The following is a 23,123-nucleotide window of genomic DNA, read 5'->3' on the forward strand; positions in this document are numbered from 1 at the left end:
ATCACCAAGACATGGCTTGGACACGGCTCAGATTGGCTCAGATGTGCCTGAACATGACCTAGATGTGGCTTGGATGTCCAGTCCCTAAGCCTGCCAGGGGCAAAATGACCCCTGAGTTGGGACAAAGACACACTCCAGACTGCAGGAGTCACAGACAAGTTTATTTATTGCAGAGAGGGCCAGTCTACAGAGCTGGCTTCCACACTCCTACTGAGACCCAGCGTGCATGGAAGGCCGCCGTGCAAGTCTTCACTGGGAGAGAGGAAAATGGTCTGAGGTTCTACGAGAAGGCCGGGGTGACCACAAGGCCATCCTGGAATTGGACGAGAAAAGTCAAAAAAAGTTTTTTTTAACATTCTGCCCTTTTGTGGTTTATGCTAGTTTATCCTCCACAAGGTGACTGCTGGCATTGGGGGTTATGACCCTGAACTCACTCATAAAAAATTCTTGAGAGGGTCAGAGCAGGAGCGTCTGTGTGTGAACAGTGACACCATGCAGGGGCCTGGGGCACAGGTAAAGTATCTGGGTGCAAAGTCTGGGATTATATAGGACTGTTGTCCCCAGGCCCAGCAGATCAACAAAACTCCCAAGAAGTTTTGGAAAATGCAGATTCCTGGCTGTATCCATTGGGTCCCAGGCAGCTAAATTTTTAACAACACTCTGCCTTTTTGGAGGAAACGGTTATACAAGGAATGTAACCTATTAGATTTCCCCCAACATTCTATTATGATAATTTTCAAATATACAGAAAAGTTGAAAGAATTTTATAGTGAACACTTGTATACTCATCACCTAGATTCTACCGTTAACTTTTTTAAAGCCATACTTGTTTAATCTCGGATCTATCCTTTTTTTTTTTTTTTTTTGGCCATGCTGCACATCTGGTGGGATCTTAGTTCCCCACCAGGGATTGAACTCGGGCCCTTGGCAGTGAAAGCACGGAGTCCTAACCACTAGACTGCCGGGGAATTCCCTCAAATCTATCCATTTATTCATTCCTTTGACTAGATTTTAAAACATATTATATTGTAAGGCTATAAAAAGGATATCGGTGTGCTGCTAGTCCAAAACAAATGAATAGAGCAAAACAGGAAATTTGGAAAAAGCAGATCCAAAGGGTGAAATGATACCTTTCTGACCCAAATTGAAAATGATGCTTTGCAACTTGATTAAAAAAAAAAAAGAGGACAGTTGCTAAATGCCCCCTAATAAGAGATACATGAAATATACTAAGCTCCAGCCACCCAGTTGGATGGACACCTGTTGTGTCCGTCCAACATGAATTAAATGCAGTATGTGTCTTAGATAAACTGCTTATATTATAATTGAATCATTGTATGTAGTTCATTAGTGCATGGCCTGTATATTTAGACATCTGCTGGTGTTATGGGTGAGGAACCTGGGCTCAGAGAGGCCAAAGGATCTGCCTGGGGGCCCCTGGCTAGAGAGAGAGGCAGGGTCAGCATTTGAACTGGTCCTCTAGTCCCTGAGTCTAGACCCAGCCTAGGTACCATACACAATATGCTGTCATAATTCTCCATCAAAGCCAGCTGAAGCATGGACACAGTTTTTGAGGGTGGGCAGCTGAAAATGAGTCAAATGTCAACTTGCCTTTGAAGCCAGTTAACAAAGCCTCCTACCCTTCCCTCTGCCAGGTGGGATGACAAGTAAGATAGAAAAGGCTGGAGGTTTATGACTCCAGGCTAGGACAGCCATCCTCTTCCGCTTACAGATGAGGACATGAGGCCCTGAGAGAGAAGGGACTTGCCCAAGGTCCCCCATAAGTGACCAGAGGGGCCAGGATTGGGGAGCAGCACCCACCTCCCATCCCTGGGCTCTCCCTGCGACGGTATGTTTAACCCCACTCACCTCTGTCAGAGACCACGAAGCTGCCTCAAATCCCAAGGCCTTCACCATTGACACTGAGATCCCGGATCTTAATTTGCCTGAAATCACAAGTGTGGTCAGAGAATGGTGGGCCTGGGGTGGGATTGGGCAGCCGTGGGCAGGCTCACAGTTCCTCGACCTGGCACCCCCGACTCAGACTGCCCCTTTTGCCTCTCCCTGTTCTCCAGCCCTAGCGTCCACCCAGCCTCATCTCCCCGTTCTTTGTCTCCAGCCCCAGCTTCTGGCTGCTCCAAAAGGTACCCTCACATCCTCTCATGCTCCCGCTCAAGAGCCATCAGGGCCTCCCATCATCCACAACACGTGCCTATACTTTGAGATTTCTTACTCTAAGAAAACAAAGACATGACAAAAGTCAGAGGTTACCAATTCTCCCCACCCCCATGACCTGGGGCTCGACAAGAATAATTCCAACCTTTTCTCTTGGCTTCCTCCACTACTGACACAAATAACGATGCCAACAACAGCAAAGGCTAAGAACTGTTGAACACTGACTGTGTCAGGCGCCCCCTCTCTGCCCCCATACAAACATCTTCTCCTTTATGCCTCTGAGGAAGGTGCTCTTATTTTCCCATTTTACAGAGGGAGAAACTGAGGCTCAGGATGATAAGGCAGCTTGTCCAAGGCCAGGCAACCAGCAAGAAGGGGAATCAGCACTTAAGCCCGTGTCTATCGGAGGCACATCGGGTGTGCTCTAGTTGTCTGTTTCCACCTCTGTCTCCTGCTGTCAGCCCTGTGAGCCTGGGGCATTGCCATGCATGCCTAGGCTCTGGCATGAGTGAAGGAATTGGGCTGGGATGCTGGAGATGGGAAAGCTCATTTCCAGGTGGATGACCTGGAAGGCTTCCTGGAGGAGGCAGAATTAGAACTAGGCTCTGAGGATAGGTAGAAGATAAATGAAAGGGGCCCCAAATGGAGACACAGGCAGGAGAAGTAAAGCACCTGCCCTCAATGCCCTGGGGACCAGGGGGATGGATGGCAAAGGGACGCACCGTTCTCGTTTGGCAGCAGGACGGAGGCAAGGATCTTGGTGATGATGTCTTTCAGAAGTTCAGGCTGTGAAAGAGAAGGGGCCCCATCACCCTGGCTGAGAATCTGAAGTCCTCCCAGCCATTGCTAGGATGGGCACAGTCCCGCCCTGTGGCGAGGGCAGCTGGTGCAGATGCTGAATCTCAGGTTCCTGACTGGTCAGAACTGCAAGGGCTCCACGGACAAGACAGGCTGTGGGGGGAGGGGTGGGGCACAAACCAGGTGGCCCTAGATCCAGCAGGTAGGGGACTGGGGTACGTTTGTGGGATGCATCCCTCGCCCCCAATCTCAAGGGCTCCACCGCCCTGTTTCAGCAGAATTCTCCAAGGAAATTTCATCCTCTTTCCCGAGTTTTTTGACTTCTCAAGGGAAGCCAGAAGTCCTGATTTTCATGTGGAAACCTCCCCATTAAAAAATATTTGTCAAAAAAAAATTAAAAGTCAGAACAAAAGGGTGGAAAAATTTACCCATCTCCAAAACATAGAAACAAATACCCCACCACAGCAGAAGACAGGATTCAGCCAATTTGAGATCTCTGATTCAGTCTGACTCAGGGAAACTGAGGACTGGGGGGAAGGGGCTGCCCAGGGTCACCACTGAGATGAGTCTATATGAGCAAAATGAGATGTGAATAAAGGAGATTTGTTTTCTGATTTAGGGTCAGAACTTTACAGAAGGGAAGTCTGTGTGTTTGTGAATGTGTGTATTCTCAGCTGTGTCTGGCATACAGTAGGTGCTCAGTAAACACCTGAACCAGGAGGTCGGACTTTGAGGCTGAGATCGGGGAGGCTGGCCAGCTCACCATGGGGCTGCCCGTGGGGACCTTGTTCAAAGCAAATCCTGGGCAATGTCTGCTTCTGAGATGGACCATCCTCGGCAATCCCCTGCATACCCAGGAAAAATCTGTTCATACTCACATTGAACAGGCCAATGGCTGAGTTCATCAGGTGAATCTTATCAGAGCTGCAACAGAAGATGCCCATGAGGCTGGTCCCTCGGAGTCCCATTCATTCATTCACCAACTACTTACTGAGCACCTATTATGCACCAGACACGGTGCAGGCTCTGGATGTACAGCAGTGACCCAAATAAAATCCTTGCTTCATGGAGCTTACATTGTAATGCATGGGTGAAGCGGGGGGGAGATAGCAAACAAATAGTTGCCCAAAGAGCAGGCAGAAAGATCACCCCCAGGAGTGAAGAACGTGGTGGACTGAGGAGCTCTTTCTCCTTCTAAAGGGGGTACCTAATTCCTAGCTCCACTCTTTGTTGCCATGTAGGAATGCAGGCCATGGCGGCCAGATATTCTGATTTGTATGTGTTGGCGACTAATTTATATTAAAAAACCTAACCCTATGTGGGCTGATGAAAACACATCCATGGTCTTGATTTGTCCCAGGAGGCTCCAGTTTGCAACCCCTGAACTCCCTTTGGGGCAGCAGGAGGGTGGTGGGATGAGGGGAGGACAGGCAGGGGTGTAGGAGGCAGTGGGAGCCATGTGCTGCTGGGCTGGGCTCCATGGGGGTTCAGCATCTGGGCATGACTGTCACTGCCACTTTCTTGGTGTCCCAAATGGGCTGCCCCAGGCCGAGGGGATGGTGCTGGGCGGCCCCTTCCCGCGTGGCCAGGGTCAGCCTGCCCCGTGACTGCTGCAAGGCCATGTCCCTCTCTGCTTTCTCTCACACTCAGTCCTTGACAGTGGGACAGTCCTGGCAAGGCAGCCTTTCTGCCTGTCCTGAAGCAACCTTCACTCACACTGTCACCCCAGAGGCTCAGAACACTGGGTGTTTAAAGAAACCAGTGGTCACCAGACAGGACTCATTTTCATCACCAGAATCTTCACAGTGATTTTCATGTTTACCTGATTTTGTAAAAGTTGAGCATAAGTAGGTCATCTCTGGTGTAAAACTGAGCTTCTGATGTGGCTTCCTGCAACAAGAGAAACCCAGGCCCCATTTATTTAGAGGATGTGTCAGGTGTAGAGTGTGGGGTTCTGCAAGGAGGCTCTGGGGCCAAGCTGACACCGTCTGAATCCCAGCTGTTTGCTGTGACCTTGGGAAAGGGTCTGACCTCTGTGGGCCTCAAATTCCTTCTCTCTTGGGCTGATACCTGTACCCCCTCCCCATTGAAGAGACTGCACAGAGGATTACTGATCATGACAATGATGCCAGGAGCCAATACACACGGAGCCCTCACTGTGTGTCAGGCGGTGTTCTAAGAGCTTTATCTGAGCATCTCCTTTCATCCTCACGACTCTTGTGAAGTGAGTCCTATTATTACCCCACTGTAGAGGTGAGGAAACTGAGGGGCAGACAGGATGGTAAATCTCAACCGGTTATTATTATTGGAAAGGTCAGAAACTAAGCCAGGCCTCAAACGCAGGTGCCGAAGACATCCATCATCTTGACCCATGGGCTGGGGTGAGCCCAAGTGCCAGGCTCCAGCTCCAGGGCAGCTGCACCCAGAGAACAAACTTCTCCTGCAGGCCTGGGCTTGGTGACCTTTTGAAAAGTGCCTGCCGTTGGCCATGGAGGGGAAGTCCCCAGGGAGTGAGGCTGGCCAGGGGCAGTCCACTTCCCCTGCTGGTTGGGGGCTCAGAGTATCCTCCCACACAGGAAGCCAGGGCACTGTGCATCCTGTAGTTGTGTGAATGGTGCCCACTGACGTGGCGCGTGGACAGCCTGCACAGGACATGCAGAGACCCTCCTGTAAGGATAGTGTAACGTTAGCCTCCAACAACCAGGTGATGTCCAGATTCCTCGGCCTCACTTATCCAGGGCCCAACCATGAACCTTGCCTCGTCTCTTTCTTCTCCCTGTCCTCTGTAGCATGCAGCTGGTGGCCCACTCAGATCCATTTTTTGGGTGGGGCATCCATCCTTCAGCTGCTGAATGCTGCTGCTAACAGTGCCCAGCCATCCCCTTGTCTGGGGAACTGCCCTTGCTGGAGCGGAGCGGCCTTGCTGGGAGGTTATGCTGTGCTTTCTCTGGGGGCAGTTATGGCCAACAACTGAAAGACAAGGGGGAACAAAAGTCCAACCTTCTTGTTTCAGCCTGGGCTCGACTCTGTGGTGCCACCATGCTCCAGAGCTCTCTGTGGGGTGAAGCAGAAGCGAGCCTCCAGCTGAGACCACATCCTTGCTCAGTCCTTCTCCGGGGAGCTCTCCCCCAATACATCACTTTTATAAGAGTCTTTGTCTCGGGCCTGTTTCTAAGGGCCCCATCTAAGATACTTTCCTACTGGGCTTGCCCTTTGATGACTCCCAGCCCCATACCTTTACGCACAGGGTTCCCCTATATAGAAGCTCTGAGATCTGACCTGCTGGGGTTACCGCAAAAATCAGTTAAGAACTTAGAGCTGATTTAGTTCTGTTCATATTTCAGAAGAGGAATTACCCCTTTCCCCCTCAGGCCTGTGGTTTGGATAGAGCCAAACCCAACCCCCCACTCCTGTGTGTTTGTGTGTGTGTGTCCCAGCTCAGAAAATTTACATATTTCATTTTTCTGGCCACACTGGTTGGTTCATGAGTGGGCACTTGACCCTAACTCAGCCAATGAGAGTCAGGTTTGGAAGTTCTGCTGGAACTACTGGGAAAGAGAAGCTTTTCTATTGGGGTTGCCAAGCGGATAGGTTATAAGCCTGATGTAGCTTGGGGGCACTTCCATGAAGGGATAACCTGCCTGAGGATGAAGGTAGCACAAAGAAAAACAAGGGAAGAGAGAAGAGTGAAGATGACATTGCTTGAACACCTGGATCCAGCTATTCCTGAAGCTATCTTGACATACACTTTTCAGTTATATGAGCTAATACGATTCATTTTGTGCATGTGAATTAAATTTCTGCCCAAAGATCCTGACTAATAAAGAGCTGGGCCCCCAAATCTCCTGATTCTTGGTTCAGAATTCCCTTCCCCTCTCCCTGTGAGATAAAAAGAGTGGTGGAAAGGTTTAGCAAAGCAAGAGGGGTGAACAGGAACAGTGGACAGGGGCGTCCCCCAGGTTGCTGCTAACGTCTCAGACAACTGAACTCACAATGCCCAGGGTGAAGAAGGGGCGGTGAGCTCCACTGGTGGCAAATACTTCCAGCATGATCAGTTGGGCCACCTTGGCATTGCCCTGGTCCACAAGGAGCTCTGGGGTCCCCTGAGTCAGGATCTCCACGATTTGTGTGGGCCCCAGCTGATTTGCTGCCTGAAAGGACATCAGACACACATGTGACCTCCCAAGTGCCCCACCATGGCCTGCCGGCCCCATGCAGCCCCATGTGGTCTGGCCACTGTCAACCTTCCTGGACTCCCTGCTTCCTCAGATCTTGGAATAGACTGTTGCTCTCCCCATCTCACAGCCTTTGGTTTTGCTTCTCCCTATATCTGGAATACTTTTCCCTACAGGGAAGCCCTTCCTAATCTCCCAGACTCTATCAGGTACCCCAGTAGTGCTCTCATAACCCCTAGAATCTGTCCTTTGTCACCACACTTGTAACTGAATTATCATCTGTGTAATTATTTGATTCAGGTCAAACTGTCCTGTTAGATTGAAATATCCGTGAGGACTGGGACCAGTCTGTTACAGTCACCAGTGCTCGAAGGACAGAGCAGTTCCACACATACTTTACTCCCCAGAGGCCAGTAGACAGACCACAGCAAACACCCTTCAGGCTGCAGATGGCAAGTGGACCAACCTTTTCACTGATCATCTTGATGCTTGACTTCAGCCTGCGGGCCATCTCAGGAAGCTAAGGAAGAGAGGAAGCCAGAGCAGGTCCGCTGGAGGGGAGAGAGGAGACACACCTCCAGCAGCCCCACTGCTGGGATCCCCCAAACCCCAGAAGAGCCGGGAGGGCCTGGTGGTCCAGTGCACATGTCTGTCCCTGGTGGGAAACATCCCCTATGTCAGTGGCTGTGGAGAATGAAGTCCCTGCCGGCCTGGACAATTTTTTTTTTGCCTCTCACTGTTGTGGCCTCTCCCATTGCAGAGCACAGGCTCCGGACACACAGGCTCAGCGGCCATGGCTCATGGGCCCAGCCGCTCTGCGGCACGTGGGATCTTCCCGGACCGGGGCACGAACCCGTGTCCCCTGCATCGGCAGGCGGACTCTCAACCACTGCGACACCAGGGAAGCCCCGGCCTGGACTTTTATTGTGGGTTGATGGTGCTCGTGGGTCTGTGGGTGGCCCCTGTTCTCAGAGGACATAGAGAAGTGACCCAATTCTTACTATAGTCATGAATGTGGTTGCTGCTGACCATTCCCCTTTTCTTGTCATTCCAGCCCCTCACCCTGACTTCTAATCCCCGAGAGTTTGGCGATCTGTTGTCTGTCAGCTGACCTGAAGTCCTGTCCCACTCCCCTAACTTCGGGCCAACCCTATCCCCTTCTGGGCCTCGGTTTCCCCATCGGTCACCCCGGTGAGGTGGCACACTCCAGTTGACTAGGGGTGGTTTTCTGCTGTGCTGGGTTGATCAGGATTCTGCGGCCGTGTCAGCATCCAGGGTCAACAGGAAGGCCCCGAGAGATGAGTGATGTCGGCCATGGATGTCGGTGTCCTGCAGTGGATGGCGGTGGTGCAATCACCATCCCAGGGCCAGTCAGAATCTAAAATGCCCTTTGGACAGGTCTGTTATTTGGTAGAGGAAGCAGGCGTTTCAGGCTCCAGGAGAGCAGAACGAGGACTGGCGCTGGATGTTACAGGGAGGTTTTCAGCTTTGGAGTTTTATATCAGAGGCAGGGTCTGTTTGAGAAGGGAGTGAGCTCTCCATCACTGGAGGTATGTAAGCTGAGCCTGACAGGTGGTGCCTGCTTAGGGGTCCTTGTGTCCCCGTTGATTCAGGAAATCCCCATGATGCGGCAGAGGTGGCTTCACGCTCTGTCCCATGCTGAGGCTTACCACGTAGTCCAACAGGACCACGAGTTCTTCTGGAGGGAGCAAGGCAGCTACTGCAGCATTCACCACATCCTTCCTCATGGTGAGGCTGAAAGGGTTGTAGTATAGGGAGGGCAGATTCAGGGAATCCACACTGTCATTGAACAGCTCAGTCACCTTTCCTTCCAAGTCCACCAACTTGGCCTAAGGAGACACAGAGCAGAAAGTTGTCTGGGAACTTTAACTCCACGACGTATCCAGTAATAACCTAGAAGGAAATGACACCATTCAGCTTGTTTCCCTTTTTGCATTGCTGCCAGGAAACTCAGCCTGGCATTCAGTGCTTTGCTGTAGATGATGACTTATCTCGGGTGCCTAGCAACATCTACTGCACTTGCACCCCTCAGGTAATCTCTGATTTTTAAAAAATCTAGATGTCTTATGTGGCATTTAGGTTTCAACTTCCCAGATACCTCACAAACCTTTAGATGAAGGGAAAATTCAAGACTGCAACAGAATGGATGGAAATGTTTGATGCTGCTGTTTTCCAAGGATCCATGAAAACAGGTCTGAGATTCACGCTGCCTTGCTTGAACTAGTCCCTGAGGGCGTCCAGCCCCAGTGTGGGTGGGCGGCTCCACATTTTATAGAGAACCAATGGTTACTGGTTTCTTGACAGGCCCCATGCAGCCTCATTTCTTCCTCTCCTTGGTGACCATTGTTATTACATTTTACAGATCAGGAAATTGAGGCTTAGAGGGGTGAAGAAACTTGCCCAAAGTCACACACCAGGGAGCTGTGGAGCTGGGAGAGAAACTTAGGTCTGTGTGATACTCAATGATGTGTCTCTATCCTGGGCTCTTGTTCAAGGTCACCAGATATTTGAGGAATGGAAGGGGCTTGCCTACGAGAAAGGCCAAGAGCCCCACACACTCTGGACCCTGACTGGAAAAATCAGGGTTGGAGGAAATCAGGTCCCTTGGGTCGATGTTCTGTGTGTGGCCTGTAGCTTCCAGCTGCCGATTTTTCTCCATCAGAATGGTTTACATGGGACATGTTCAGCCTGCTGAGATTCTTCTCAATCAGCCTGTGTGTCCTAACTGTGACTGGCGTTTTTCTCTCCCCCAAAACAGACCCGTGGTGTCTGACCCTTGGGGGTCAGAGAACGGCAGTGATGTCCCCACTTTCTCCTTGAGGTCCCATGACACTCACCCCCAGGATGAGATGAACAACGTTATGGTCGATGGCAGGAGACATAAAGTCAAACTCCACATGGCCAGAGTTGAAAGAAACAGGCACTGCTCAGGGAGAAGAAGAAAGTTCTGTGAGGGTGGAGGACAGTATTGGATGGGTTGGCTTGGGGCTGCTTTTGGCTGGAACAGCATTATTGCATGAGGTGGAGTAAGGGGAGGGGCAGGTGTAATAATGATGTTGATAAGGACCATGATAAAAATGATGATGGGGCTTCCCTGGTGGCGCAGTGGTTGAGAATCTGCCTGCCAATGCAGGGGACACGGGTTCGAGCCCTGGTCTGGGAAGATCCCACATGCCGCAGAGCAACTAGGCCCGTGAGCCACAACTACTGAGCCTGCGCATCTGGAGCCTGTGCTCCGCAACAAGAGAGGCAGCGATAGTGAGAGGCCCGCGCACCGCGATGAAGAGTGGCTCCTGCTTGCCGCAACTAGAGAAAGCCCTCGCACAGAAACGAAGACCCAACACAGCAAAAATAAATAAATTAATTAATAAACTCCTACCCCCAACATCTAAAAAAAAAAAAAAAATGGTGATGATGATACTGACTGACATTTATTGAGCTTATATCAAGCACCAGGTAATGTGTTAAACCTTTACTTGTGTTAGCTCATGGAATCCTCACAATAACCTTAGGAGGTGGGTCCTACGATTACCCTCATTTTACAGATGGGGAAACCAAGGCTCTCAAAAGTGAAGTGACTTGCTCAAGGGCATACTGTGAAAGGATCTGAACCCAGTCGGTCCTATGCCAACGTTCTGGTTTGGAACAAAACTGACCTACTGCTTATACCTGTCTACCTCCCCCACCAGACTGATCTGCACCCACCCCCGTCCCCAGTGGGGCAGGGTCTGGGTCTGTGCTAGGGATTGCGTGCGTTTGCCTTGGGATCCCCCACTTGGCCGCCAGATGGCGGTGGCGTCTCATGTGCCCGGGCTGTTGGGCGGAAAATGGAGAGGACAAGGGAGGGGCGCAGAGGCGGGAGGGGAGCTGGTCGTTGGTCTGCCTACTCCTGGGGGAGGCCTCCTGCCCTGCCCCTGGGGAGCAGGGGAGCCGGACAGACTTGGGTTGGAGCCCCAGCAGCCTTGGCTAGCCTCTTCCTGCCTCTGAACTTCAGTTTCCTCATCTTAAAAAGGGGATAGAGGGCCTCCCTGGTGGCGCAAGTGGTTGAGAGTCCGCCTGCCGATGCAGGGGATACGGGTTCGTGCCCCGGTCTGGGAGGATCCCATATGCCGCGGAGCGGCTGGGCCCGTGAGCCATGGCCGCTGAGCCTGCGCGTCCGGAGCCTGTGCTCCGCAACGGGGGAGGCCACAACAGTGAGAGGCCCGCATACCGCAAAAAAAAAAAAAAAAAAGGGGGATAGAGTAGTATACCTGCCTCATAGGTTGTACAGGACTGGTACCTAGAAAAGTTGGCTCAAATCTGAATTAAACCAGACTTGGAACTTGAAGAATTGGGTTAAAACCTTCCCTTATCACTAATTTCCTCTGTGGACTTGGACAAATGATTTCATTTCTGAGCCTCAGTTTCCTTATCTGTGAAGTGGGGTAATGATCCACTCCACTTCATGGAGTTGTCTGAGGAGTCAGTAAGACAGTGTATATAAAATACTCAGCCCAAGGGCTTGGCCCAAAGCAAGTGCTCTATGGGTGCTGAATGCCTATTGATTCCATTCTCTTCTTTCCACTCCTCTCCGGTGGCTTTGAATGAACCTCTTCAGATCCCAAAAGAGTAGATGGTAGAATTTTCTTCTTCCCACCAATCCCCTCTCTGAGGGGTCCAAGAACTCAGAATTTCACTGTGAGTGATCTGAGGATACAATTTATTTCTTCCCTAGTAACCCATAGTAGTCTCTGATCATCCATCCATCCATCCATCCATCCATCCATCCATCCATCTATCCACCCATCCAGCACACATCTGTAAGCACCTCTGTGCCAGGCAGAGAACCTGCTATGTATCTGGAACTTTCCCATAAACTTTTTTTTTTTTTTTTTTTGCGGTATGCGGGCCTCTCACTGTTGTGGCCTCTCCCGTTGTGGAGCACAGGCTCCAGACGCTCAGGCTCAGCGGCCATGGCTCACGGGCCTAGCCGCTCCGCGGCATGTGGGATCTTCCCGGACCGGGGCACGAACCCGTGTCCCCTGCATCGGCAGACAGACTCTCAACTACTGCGCCACCTGGGAAGCCCTTTCCCATAAACTTTTAATCCTCGCTAACAATTCTGTGAGGTAGGGCTGCATAAACCCCATTTTATAGTTGAGGAAACAGAATAAGGAGGTGGAGTTGGCTTTTTCAAAGCCATGGAGCAAATCAGTGGCAGAACTGGGATTTGAACTTGCGTTTATCTGGGGCACCCACTGGCTCACATAGAACCTTGCACGTACTGTGTGCTCATGAAGTCACAGTTGTGGTGACTTCCTGTCTGCTCATCCTGGGCAGGGATCAGATGATTCTTGTCTCACTTGCTCCTGGGCCAAGTTGCTGCTCAAGCCTGACGTGGGGAGGCCTGCCTTGGGCAGGGCCAGGGCCTGGAGGCCCGCTCAGCAGTCTAGGAGAAAGGTATGAGAGAGTGGCGCACCTACCCTTCGTCAGGTTCACGAGGTCCGCACGCATGTCCTCAAAGGCTGCCTTGATCACAGGGCACAGCTGCAACAGCACAAATGCAGGTCCTCCATCAGTCAGGGGCCAGCACATAGCCCCACAGTGACCCATGCCCAGCTCTCCTGGGCTGAGTCCCATCCCTGTGCCCACGGCCAGCCAGATTTTCACCCATGGGCTTGAGGACTCAGTGGTGCATCTACGTCCCCAGCCATCACCACTGCTCAGAGCCCGTCACAGCCTCTGGTCTCACTTGGCATCTTTTGCAATGGTTTATCCCTTGCCCTGTGTCCAGGGTGTGCCTGTCCTGTCAGCTGTCCTCCCCTCAGACTCATCATGTTCACAAGAGCCCACGTTTCCATAGGAGGGAAATGGAGAATGCGTTCCTTCATTCACTTCTTTTTTTTTTTTTTTTTTTGCGGTATGCGGGCCTCTCACTGTAGTGGCCTCTCCCATTGCGGAGCACAGGCTCCGGACGCGCAGGCTCAGTGGCCATGGCTCACGGGCCCAGCCGCTCCGCGGCATGTGGGATCCTCCCAGACCGGGGCACGAACCCATGTCCCCTGCATCGGCAGGCGGACTCTCAACCACTGCGCCACCACGGAAGCCCCTTCATTCACTTCTTGAGTCAACACTTGGTACTGACTTCCTTCCACGTGTCAGGTTAGAATACAGGCCAGCAAGACAGACCCAACCAGACTTGTGAACAATCTCTGTGGGTTTCTAGCTCCAACACATCTCTTTGCCCCCCGAACTCTTCTCCCCTCAAAATTGCAGCAGTTCTCAGCAGGGGAGGATTTTGTCTCCCAAGAGACATTTGGAAATTTCTGAAGGCATTTTCAGTTGTCACAGTTTAGGGGGAGTGTTACTGGCATCTAGTAGGTGGAGGCCAGGGATGCTCCTAAACATGCCTCAATGCACAGGACGGCCGCCACAACAAAGAATTAGGGGGCCCAAACGTCCATAGTGACAACCTCTGGCCTGAGCTGTTCTTCTTGGGGAGGAAGTTAAACAATTGACTTACTTGACCATGGGGCCCAAAGGCCTTGTTCTCTGCTCTAGGCAGCCTGTTTTCCAGGGCAGTGCTCTGAGATTTTGTCATTTTGTCTTAGGTACAATTTCCCCAGTGAAGAACCTTCTGGTTGACCACCCATTGCTACTCTCGAGAAATGACAATGCACTTTGACAAATGTTAATTTTTCCTATGAAAAACCTGTTCCCTGCTCCAGCTGCTTTGCCAACCCTGAACCCAGGGACGATGGAGGAGTTGAGCTCAGAGACTCCCAGCATTCACTGCCTGTTCCGCATGGGAAGGGTGTCACTGGCACCCTCTGCATCTTCTCCCACAATTCCCCTTCCTTCAGTTCCACCCCTGGGTCTCAACCCTGGCTACATATTAGAATCCTCCTCTGGGGCAGCTAGAATCCTCTGGGATACCAGGGCCCCACCAGGCCAATTAAATCTGAATCTCCCAGGTCGAGCCCTGATATCAGTATTTTAAAAAGCCTTCCCAAGAGGTTCTGATGTGCAGTTGGGATTGGGACCCACATATTTACACTGAAAGGGGCATCAGCATTTTCTAGATGGGCTCCTGCCAGATTTAAACATGCTGCGCCTTTTTCCCTTCATGCCAAGTAAAATATTCATAGGACTGCAGTTTCAAATCCAGTGATTCATGGTGGGAAACCATGATGATTAATGGAATGCCAGTTTTCTCAAATTGTTCACTTTATTTGGCTTTTCACCCTTAAAAACAGATTTCATGCAAAGAACATTTTATAATCCCAAGTTCTTGCCATCTTTTCCAGTGGAAGACACATTTTTAGCTATTAAAGTATAATGCCAGATAAAATATGATTTTGCTGGAGGCTGGGAAAAAATTTCCAGCTGAGCTCTACTTTAAGAAACTGCCGGGCTTCCCTGGTGGCACAGTGGTTAAGAATCCGCCTGCCAATGCAGGGGACATGGGTTCGAGCCCTGGCCCGGGAAGATCCCGCATGCCGCGGAGCAACTGAGCCCGTGTGCCACAACTGCTGAGCCTGTGCTCTAGAGCCCGTAAGCCACAACTACTGAGCCCGTGTGCCACAACTACTGAAGCCCGTGCGCCTGGAGCCCGTGCTCTGCAAGAAGAGAAGCCACCACAATGAGAAGCCCTCGCACCACAACGAAGAGTGGCTCCCGCTCGCCGCAACTAGAGAAAGCCCACGCACAGCAACGAAGACCCAACGCAGCCAAAAATAAATAAATAAATAAAATTTATATTTAAAAAGCCAGTTATGTAATTAAAAAAAAAGAAACTACCACCTTTAAATAGAAAAAAAAAACTTCTTAAGAGAAAAAGTACCTCACATAAGTAAAGCTAAGTTTTACAGAATTATTCACTTTCAAAGTCCTTTCAGAAGGCTCTCCGGAATGGTTTTAAGAAGTATTAAATACGGTGCAGCTATTAAAATAGTTATGAATATCATACAACGGCATAGGAAATAGACATATCGTAAAGGATATCAAATAATATTGATGTCGAGTGCAGCCACATAAAAATCTGAGTGCATGTGGATGGAGATTTGGAAAACAACATGCAAAAGAAAAAATGACCACCAAGTTAAGGTTGAAGGATTATGGGTATTTTTTTCCCAAAAGTTTTGGTTATAATAGTGTGTTTTCCATTCAAAAAAGTTTTTTTATTAAAAATATATTAATTATCCGAAAAGGTGTTTTTATTATTTATTTATTTCATTTTGGCCACGCAGTGCAGTGCGGCATGCAGGATCTTAGTCCCATGACCAGGGATCAAACCTGCGCTCCCTGCAGTTGAAGCATGGAGTCTTAACCACTGGGCTGCCAGGGAAGTCCCTGACAGGGTGTTTTTAACCCCAGGAGAATCACTGTTGTGAACACATCTTGGAATTTACAGTGAAAATCAATGGTCACAGTGGATGAATCCAACTTATAGAGTTTTAGTTTACCTGTGACATTGAAGGGACATATAAAATGAGATTGATTCGTGTTTACAAACAAGAAACATAAGAAAAATAAGTGCAACAAGACCTGGTGGGTGACAAACCCCTGACGACACAACCAGGATGGTGTGAGGCCCTGGTGCACTCGAGCCAGCTTGGACCAATTTACGAGGGCCAACTGTTAAATTTTCAGGAATATCTGAGCTTGGTGCTAAACCTGACGTTATTAAAAATTAAGTTGTATAAACTTACAATTAAATAAGTTATGCTAAGATCAAAGTCAATGAAAACTCAAAACTCATTACTTCCTAATTATTTTGTTTTATTTTACTGTTATCTATTGTTCTTAGCTTATTTACATCTATTGTATCTGCATGGTGGAAATGCCATACCAGAGTGGGCTACCAGGCATCTCTTCCTGACTCTGCTCAGTGACATCACACTAGCAGCTTGAAATTGGCAATGGAAGGGGTGTTTACATCAAGGAAATCAGTAAATGTTACAAATCAGAGCTCCCTTCCTTCAACCAACCCCTCCTGAGTCAACTGTGAGCAATCTATCAGCACATCACTGTTCGAGGTCCGCTGGCTGACTTTTGGGAGTTTCATTACCTTGATCTCAAGGATCCACTGCTGAAAGAGTGACCCAAGCCCAGAAGCTTCCCACTCAAGGAAACACAGGTCCCTTAGCACCAGTGTGCAGTTCCATCCCCAACCAAAGGGGGAGCAAGCTTCACAGGCCACAGAGACCCTGATTCCACTTACCTCGCTTTTCACCAGTTTGGGCAGGGCTGGCACCAGGAGGCTTATGACCTTGTCAGCTAAGGAGTTGAGCATGAAGGAGAGCCTTCCCAAGAGGAGAAGAGGAGAGAGGTGAGGCCGGGTCAGAGATGATCACCCCTCCCCTGTTTTACAGAAGGGGAGACTGAGTCCAGGGGAGGAAGGAACTTGCCCAAGGCACAGGGCCTATGAGAAACAAGGCTGGATGTAGACCCTGAGCCTGGTGTAGACAGTGGCAGACAGTTCTCAGGGACAGGGCCTGGGGGTTGTCTTTAGGAATTTGTGCTGGACACTGGGATGAGGGCAGTTGGCATCCGCCCCCGCCCCATTCTCCTGCTAAGGAGAGATGGAGGGAAGCACCATGTCTTTGAGCACCTTTTGTGTGCCCTGCCCTCAGCTGAGTGCTTAGCGCTGCTGCCCTGTTAATCCTCTCTCGCTGTGGCCTGGAAGGTGAGGCATGGGGAGGTGACTTGCCCAGCGTCACCTGGACAGTAAATGAAGGAGACACGTTTGCCTGACTCCACAGTTTATACCCACGGCTCCACCCTAGTCTACCTGTGTGGTTTGAGGGGCCTAGGAAAGAGCCTCCTCTCCACCTTCAAAAGTTTGCCCCAATTTCTGGCATGATGCCTGAAATCCCATCATTATCGCTTCACCCTTGATATCTTGAACTCTCTTTGGCATCACAGGTTTCCTGGAGGGAGCTCCAGATCAGGACTCAGGAGAGAGAAGTCCTTTTCTTTCTGTGGGCTTCAATGTTCTCCATCTGTAAAATGGGGCCAGGACACCACCTGGCTTCCCTCCCAGGCATGCCAGGAGCCCAGTGGGAGGAGGTCACACTCACTTATGTAGCAGGCTGATGCGCAGCCTCCCCTGGGTGTTGGAGCAGTTGCTGAGGACCAGGCGGGTGTGGTTTCCCTCGCTAGTCTCCACGTGGATGATGGCTTGGGCCTCCACCTCTATGTGCAGCTCCGCAATGGTCTTGACCAGGGGCCTGGGAGTGGAGGAACCCCATGCTGTGAGCTCCATCCCAGCTTCAGGCTGGATCAAGCCAAGCCTGCTTTCCACCTCTGTCTCCTGGCTCTTCACTCCTCCCTTCTCAGGCTCCTTGCTGGGTTCTCCTCATCTCCTCAACTGTTGACTTCATTGTGTCCCAGGCTCAGTTTCTGGATTCCTCTCCTGGTTTAAATCCTCTGCATATGTCAGTAGCTTCCAAACTTATACCTAACTCACTTCTCAAATGTCCTACAGGCATCTCAGGTTTAACATGTACAAACTGAACTATGGATCCTTCCCCACATCCTCTCCTCTCATGATCTTCCCTGTTTTGTTTGCTGGCCGCTCCATGCTGCCTTGACCCCTCAATCTCCCCTCTCCCCCCACCTCGCCCCGAGCCCCCATTCAATCAGTCAGGAAATCCTGCTGTGTCCTCCGAGACGTGTTTGGAATCTGTCTACTTCTCACCACCTTCCTGTTCCTAAACCCTGGTCCATGCTATTATTGTCTCCTCCTGAATTATTGCAGTAGCTTCTGGAGAGCCTCCCTGTCTCCGCTCTTGCCTCCATACACAGCAGCCAGAGGGCTTCTTGAAGAATGTGAAATCATGTCATGTCCCTCCTCTGCTTAGAGCCCTGCACCGCTCCCATCTCGCTTGGTAAAACCAAGTCCTCACCTTGACCCACAAAGCCCTGTACGATCTGGCCCCAGCTGCCTACTGGGACACCACCTCACTGCCCCCTTTTCCCGCTCTCATCCTGTTCTGTGAACAAGGCAAGTGCACTCTTGCCTGAGGGCCTTTGCACTTGCTCCTTCCTCTGCTTGGAACTCTCTTTTCCAGACACCTGCATGGAGGATGGGGGTGGGGAGAATGAGTGGAGGAAACTGTCAGGCCAGCTGTGCCTGACTGAGGGGACACTCACGTGTTGAATCCAGCTACCATGTCCAGGGGAACACTGATCATCAGCTCCCGGCCATCATCTAGGGGTTGCACCTGCAGCTGGAGGATGCTGGCTGAGGTGACTTTCAGCCTGGATGAGACACGGGAGAGATGAGATTCATGCCTCACGTTCACTGAGCATTGTCCCCAGACCGGCTTCCCTCCATCTTTCCTGTCTCCAGCCCCCCAGTGCCCAGCCAGCAGCTGGACCCAAGCCCTGTGTGCTGACTCCTCCTCAGCACGGTCTTGCCCCCATCCTTCTCCTCTCCCCTGCCCGCAACACTTCCATGGCTCCCCCAGCACTTAGGAGATGAATCCAAGCTCCTGGGGCTGACTTGTAAGACCCTCTGTGCCCTGGTCCTGCTGATCTCTCCCTCTTGGCCTTGGGGTCTGAGCACCAGCCACTCAGACTCTCACCTCCCCCTGCCCATGCCTTTGCTCAGGCCAGTCCCTCTGCCTGGAATGCCATTTCTTCTCGTCTCCTGGTGAGCATGGAGTCATTGGCTCGCCTGTCCCCTCTACTGAGAAGCATCGCCTTATCCCTTCACCCTCCCACCCCAGGTGACCTTCCTCTGAGGTCACCCCCCTTAGGGTTCCTGGGTCACTCTCTTATGGTTATTGTGACTCCTCTGGGAGCCTCTGAGGGAGAGGCTTTGTTTGATCCATCCTTCACGGTCAGGCACAGAGCTGATACCAACCAATGCTTGTTGACCGATTGACTGAGCATGCAAAGCGTGTCCCGGGCAGATGTGTGGGCAAAGAGCTAGCTCCCAACTTGGTTCTGCTCCGCTTACCAGATGATATGCTTCAGGATGGACCTCACCAGGCTGCTGAATGTGACCCCGGCCGACTCCTTCATGGTGCTGAGCAGAGGCAGCTGCCGCAGGGTGTTGATAGCATTGTGATCCTTCAGTTTCTGTGTCAGCCCTGGAGACAGAGCCCAGGAATTAGGGTCCAGCAGGAGGGGCGAGAAGGATGGCTTGGTGAGGGCTCCAGGCTGGGAGGGGACATCGCTCAGGGCTACGTGGACTGGGATATAAGGTGAGGGTATGCACGGCTCCATTCTGATCATCTCCACTGTGTAAATGTGGCCTGGAGGACGATGGTCCAGATGGGTCACTTTCACATGAAGACTGTGGCTGGGCACAGGTGGGACCATTCACACCCTTGAACATTGCCAGCCTCTGCCGGGAGTGTCGGCCAGGACACCCGGCACACGGACCTGCAACTCTCTCCTGTCGGAAGCCATCCTGGAGCCATTGCACCATGACAAAGTCATGAGCAACGGAAGGAGAAACTGCAAGGCAGCGCCGTGCCAGGAAGGTGGACTACAGCTCCGTTGTTATGTTTTATGATAATACATTTACATACAGGGGCAATTTTGGGAGGATGTTGCTCCACGTGAAAGAAAAATTCCTCTAGGACTCCCCCTCCTGAAACTACCACAGAATGGGAAGCACCCACTAAAGCCCCGGGGAAATAGGTAAAGAATTAAGAGCCTGGAACTAAGGGGATGTTTTTATGAAAAACACCCTCTAGTATGGAGTTATGGCCATGGGCCGGAGTTCCTGACGACGACATAGGAAATTTATGGTTCTATTATAAAGGAAGATTAATTATAGACAAACAAATGACTAGAGCAGAATTCGTTGCCAGGATAGGGAGAAAACACTGTCTCAGTTGAAGGAAACAACGATAAAGAGCATGCAGGTACATTGTAAATATTTTCATGGAACCATTGTAAAAGGTTGCCCATGCAAGAAGAAAAATAGGAACAAGTAGCTCCAACTTTTACAATTGAAATAATCATATAACTGCTTGACTTGGTTACTAAAAAACAACCTGTGATTAATGGGAACTTGGGGAAATATTTTAATAGGACATCTAGAAACTAGGGGATATTTGTTTTAAAAAATCTTTATAGAATATTTTGAGGTTTGATTGTGCTAAGATTGTTTGGCCACGTACCTGGTAATGTAATCAACTACAATATATAAACCTGTGATTGTAAACAATAGAGGAAGAATCAAGAATAAAGACATGAGAGAAAGAAACATGCAATGCTGATACTTTAAGAAGTGTAATAGAATTATTTCCTTCGCCGACGCTATCCATCCCTCAGGTATCCCTGGACTCGCTGGAGCTGGACTCCGGCACTCTCCCTAGCCAGGGGCAAACACTCTGGAGCCAAGAGGCAGGGAACTCATAAGGTCTTGTTTGGGGCTGTTTTGCTGCTGAAACTCACTTGCTAAGGATTCCCTGACATCCACGTCCTATGGGCCTGTTGTCCAAAGAGCCCCAGGTGCTGCGTAGAGAAAGGAAGAGCCAGGACCCCTGGGTTCTGGTCACCGTTGGACTTTTTTCCTGACAGCTGGAGCCCATTTGGCTTGTGTGCTGAGCAGGTCAGAGCGCTGGAGAGCTGATGCTCCAGAAGAAAACCTCAGCCAATGACTGACGGGAATTGGTGTATAAATACCCCAGCTCCCTCCACCCTTGGGCAGGATGACTTAGGTGTGTCGCCCCTCTCCCACCCCGTGGGGACACTGTGTCCCAGAGTCCCTGTGTGTCGGTGCCTCTCAGAGACAAAGTGGGCCTTTTTGCCTGCCCTGTGACAATGGAGCTGGTCCCTGTAAATATTCCTCCTCTGCCAGCTGGCGCACTCTTCAGCACTGTCAGTAGAGGCTCTGGAGGGACGTGGGGGAGGAAGGAGCTTCCCCTCCTGGCCCTGGTGCTCCTCTTGCCAGACCCCAGTGGCATCACCTCCCAGAGTTTCAGGCTGTGAGTTGAGTGGACTCCCGTGGGCAGCCAGTGCTGGGGGCAGCCCAGCTCCCTTCCAGGCAGTTACCCAGGGACAACTTCCCAGTGAGTCAACAGCAATCCCTTTGTCCAGGGGCTGCTTCCCAAAGAAATCCATTTGCTCCTCGCAGGCAGTTCTCTGCCAGGTGGCCTCAGCCTGCCAACCGTGGACCAGCTCTCACCCTGGACAGCTCAGGGACTTTCCCCACCATTCAAGGGGCTTCGACACGCTCCTCGCATGAATTCTGGAGAGGATTCTCTCCTCCAAGTTTCTTCTGTACTTGGATTTGAGCTCCCTGATGCATTCCGATCCTTAGGGTCTCATTTGACGTTCTCACTTTTTTTCCTTTTAGCCAATTTCCCAGTATTCCAATTCCTGCTGATAATTCTTTATACAAACCCATCTGCTGGACTTACTGTGTGGTTTCTGTCTTCTGACTGGTCCTGACTAACACAGATGCCCAGTAGGACTGAGCTGCAGGTCCCGGTGGTAACTGGCTTCCCCTTACCTGACTTGCTCTCTTGCAGGTATTTCCTGGGATCACCTCCAGAACAACCCACTTGCACACAGCTCCTGCACTCAGACTCTGCTGCTGGGGAACCTAAATGGCTGCTCTTCTCCAAGCTCCTTCTGGCTGAAATTCCACGTGCTTGCAATTCAGCCTGGGCCCAAGGCACATGTGCCTCCCCAAAGAGTGTCAAGAGCTCTCTGCTCGCCATGCCTCCTAGGGGTTCCCTCCTCTGGTTACAATGCCTGTCTGGCCCTGCAGGACCTGGCCCATCCCTGCCCATCCAGATGCAGCCCAGGCCCACTGCATACAGAGGATTGGTCTCTACTTGCTCCAGTTGGACCTCCAGAGCCCACTGATTTTCTCCCTCTCAGGGGACAACACTGGAGCAGTGGTTCTCAACTGGGTCAATGTCCCCTGGGAGACACTTGGCAATGTCTGGAGACATTTTTGGTGTCACAGCTGGGCCGAGGATGCTGCTAAACAGCTAGAGTGCACAGGACAGCCACCCACAACAGAGGTATTCGGCCCCCGAGGTCAGCAGTGCTGAGGTTGAGAAGCTGAGCTGTAGAGGTCATTAAGCTCTTGTTACTTCCCGTAACAAGAAGGTTGTTGTTACTTCCCAACAACCTAGGGAGGTGGACCCTCTTCCAGAGGAGGAAACCGAGGCTCAGGGAGTTACCAGGGCCACAGAGCTGGAGCGTGATAAAGCTGTGCCCGTGGCCCAGGAGGCCAGACTCCCAGCTGAGTGTCTTTGCTCTGGAGACTAGTTGCACCCTGGGTCTAACTCAGAAGAGGTGCTCTGGCAAAGGGGTTTAAGTGAGAGCAGCCGGAGTGGCAGTTGCATCATCGCATGCAGTGGCCGCACACCCCTTCTGCAGGCCGTGGAACCTCAGAGTAGTGTGTTTTGGAATCGTGGAATTTAAGAAGAAGGGGATCTTGGAATCATGGACTCTTGAGATCGTAGACACTCCCAAATTTTGTAACTCACCCAATCAAGTCTCACCCAAGGCCTGGGATCCCAACAATGCCTTGCATACCCCCAGTGATGGGGAACTCTCTCCCTCCTTTGGAGGGCTGCTTTACCTGCCCCCTTGCCTTATGGTGGTGAGGCCTGGGCGGCCAAGACTTACTTTGTTTGATGACTTCTGGGCCGAGGCTGAGAACCGCAGGAGGGCTGAGGGTGGCTCCCACCAGATTGGCTACCAGCAAACCACAGAGGAAGGTGAAGGTCCGTGGGCTGGTCATCTTCTTGGGGGTTGGCAGGTGGCACATGGCACAATCTGGGGTGAGCACAGAGGGCCCTGTTAGCTGGGCAGAGAGACCCAGGCCAGGCCCACCACACCTGGTGACTTGGGGCATGGAGTCCAGGAGAGGCTGTTTAGTGAGATGGTCAATTGAGTGGGCTCTGGAGCCCTACTGGGTCTCTGTGTCCTTAGACAATCAACTTAACCTCTCTGTGCCTCAGTTTTCTCATCTGGAAAATGGGCATCATA

General features: G+C 51.1%; 1 protein-coding gene across 1 annotated transcript; it reads right to left on the reverse strand.

Moving 5' to 3' along the window:
- Nucleotides 1-280: 280 nt before the first annotated feature.
- Nucleotides 281-22,875, reverse strand: BPIFB1 (BPI fold containing family B member 1). The gene is made up of 15 exons (XM_060078443.1): nucleotides 22,761-22,875; nucleotides 19,117-19,249; nucleotides 18,306-18,413; nucleotides 17,231-17,380; nucleotides 16,372-16,453; nucleotides 12,632-12,695; nucleotides 10,007-10,092; nucleotides 8,819-8,998; nucleotides 7,615-7,668; nucleotides 6,966-7,124; nucleotides 4,796-4,863; nucleotides 3,852-3,897; nucleotides 2,898-2,961; nucleotides 1,870-1,946; nucleotides 281-313 (listed from the first exon to the last, which is right to left on the reverse strand). The coding sequence occupies exons 1-15, from the start codon at nucleotides 22,873-22,875 to the stop codon at nucleotides 281-283; spliced, it is 1,419 nt and encodes a 472-aa protein (XP_059934426.1).
- Between the last annotated feature and the right edge of the window lie 248 nt (nucleotides 22,876-23,123).

This window comes from Mesoplodon densirostris, chromosome 16 (assembly GCF_025265405.1).
Source record: "Mesoplodon densirostris isolate mMesDen1 chromosome 16, mMesDen1 primary haplotype, whole genome shotgun sequence".
In the NCBI taxonomy this organism is placed as follows: Eukaryota; Metazoa; Chordata; class Mammalia; order Artiodactyla; family Ziphiidae; genus Mesoplodon; species Mesoplodon densirostris.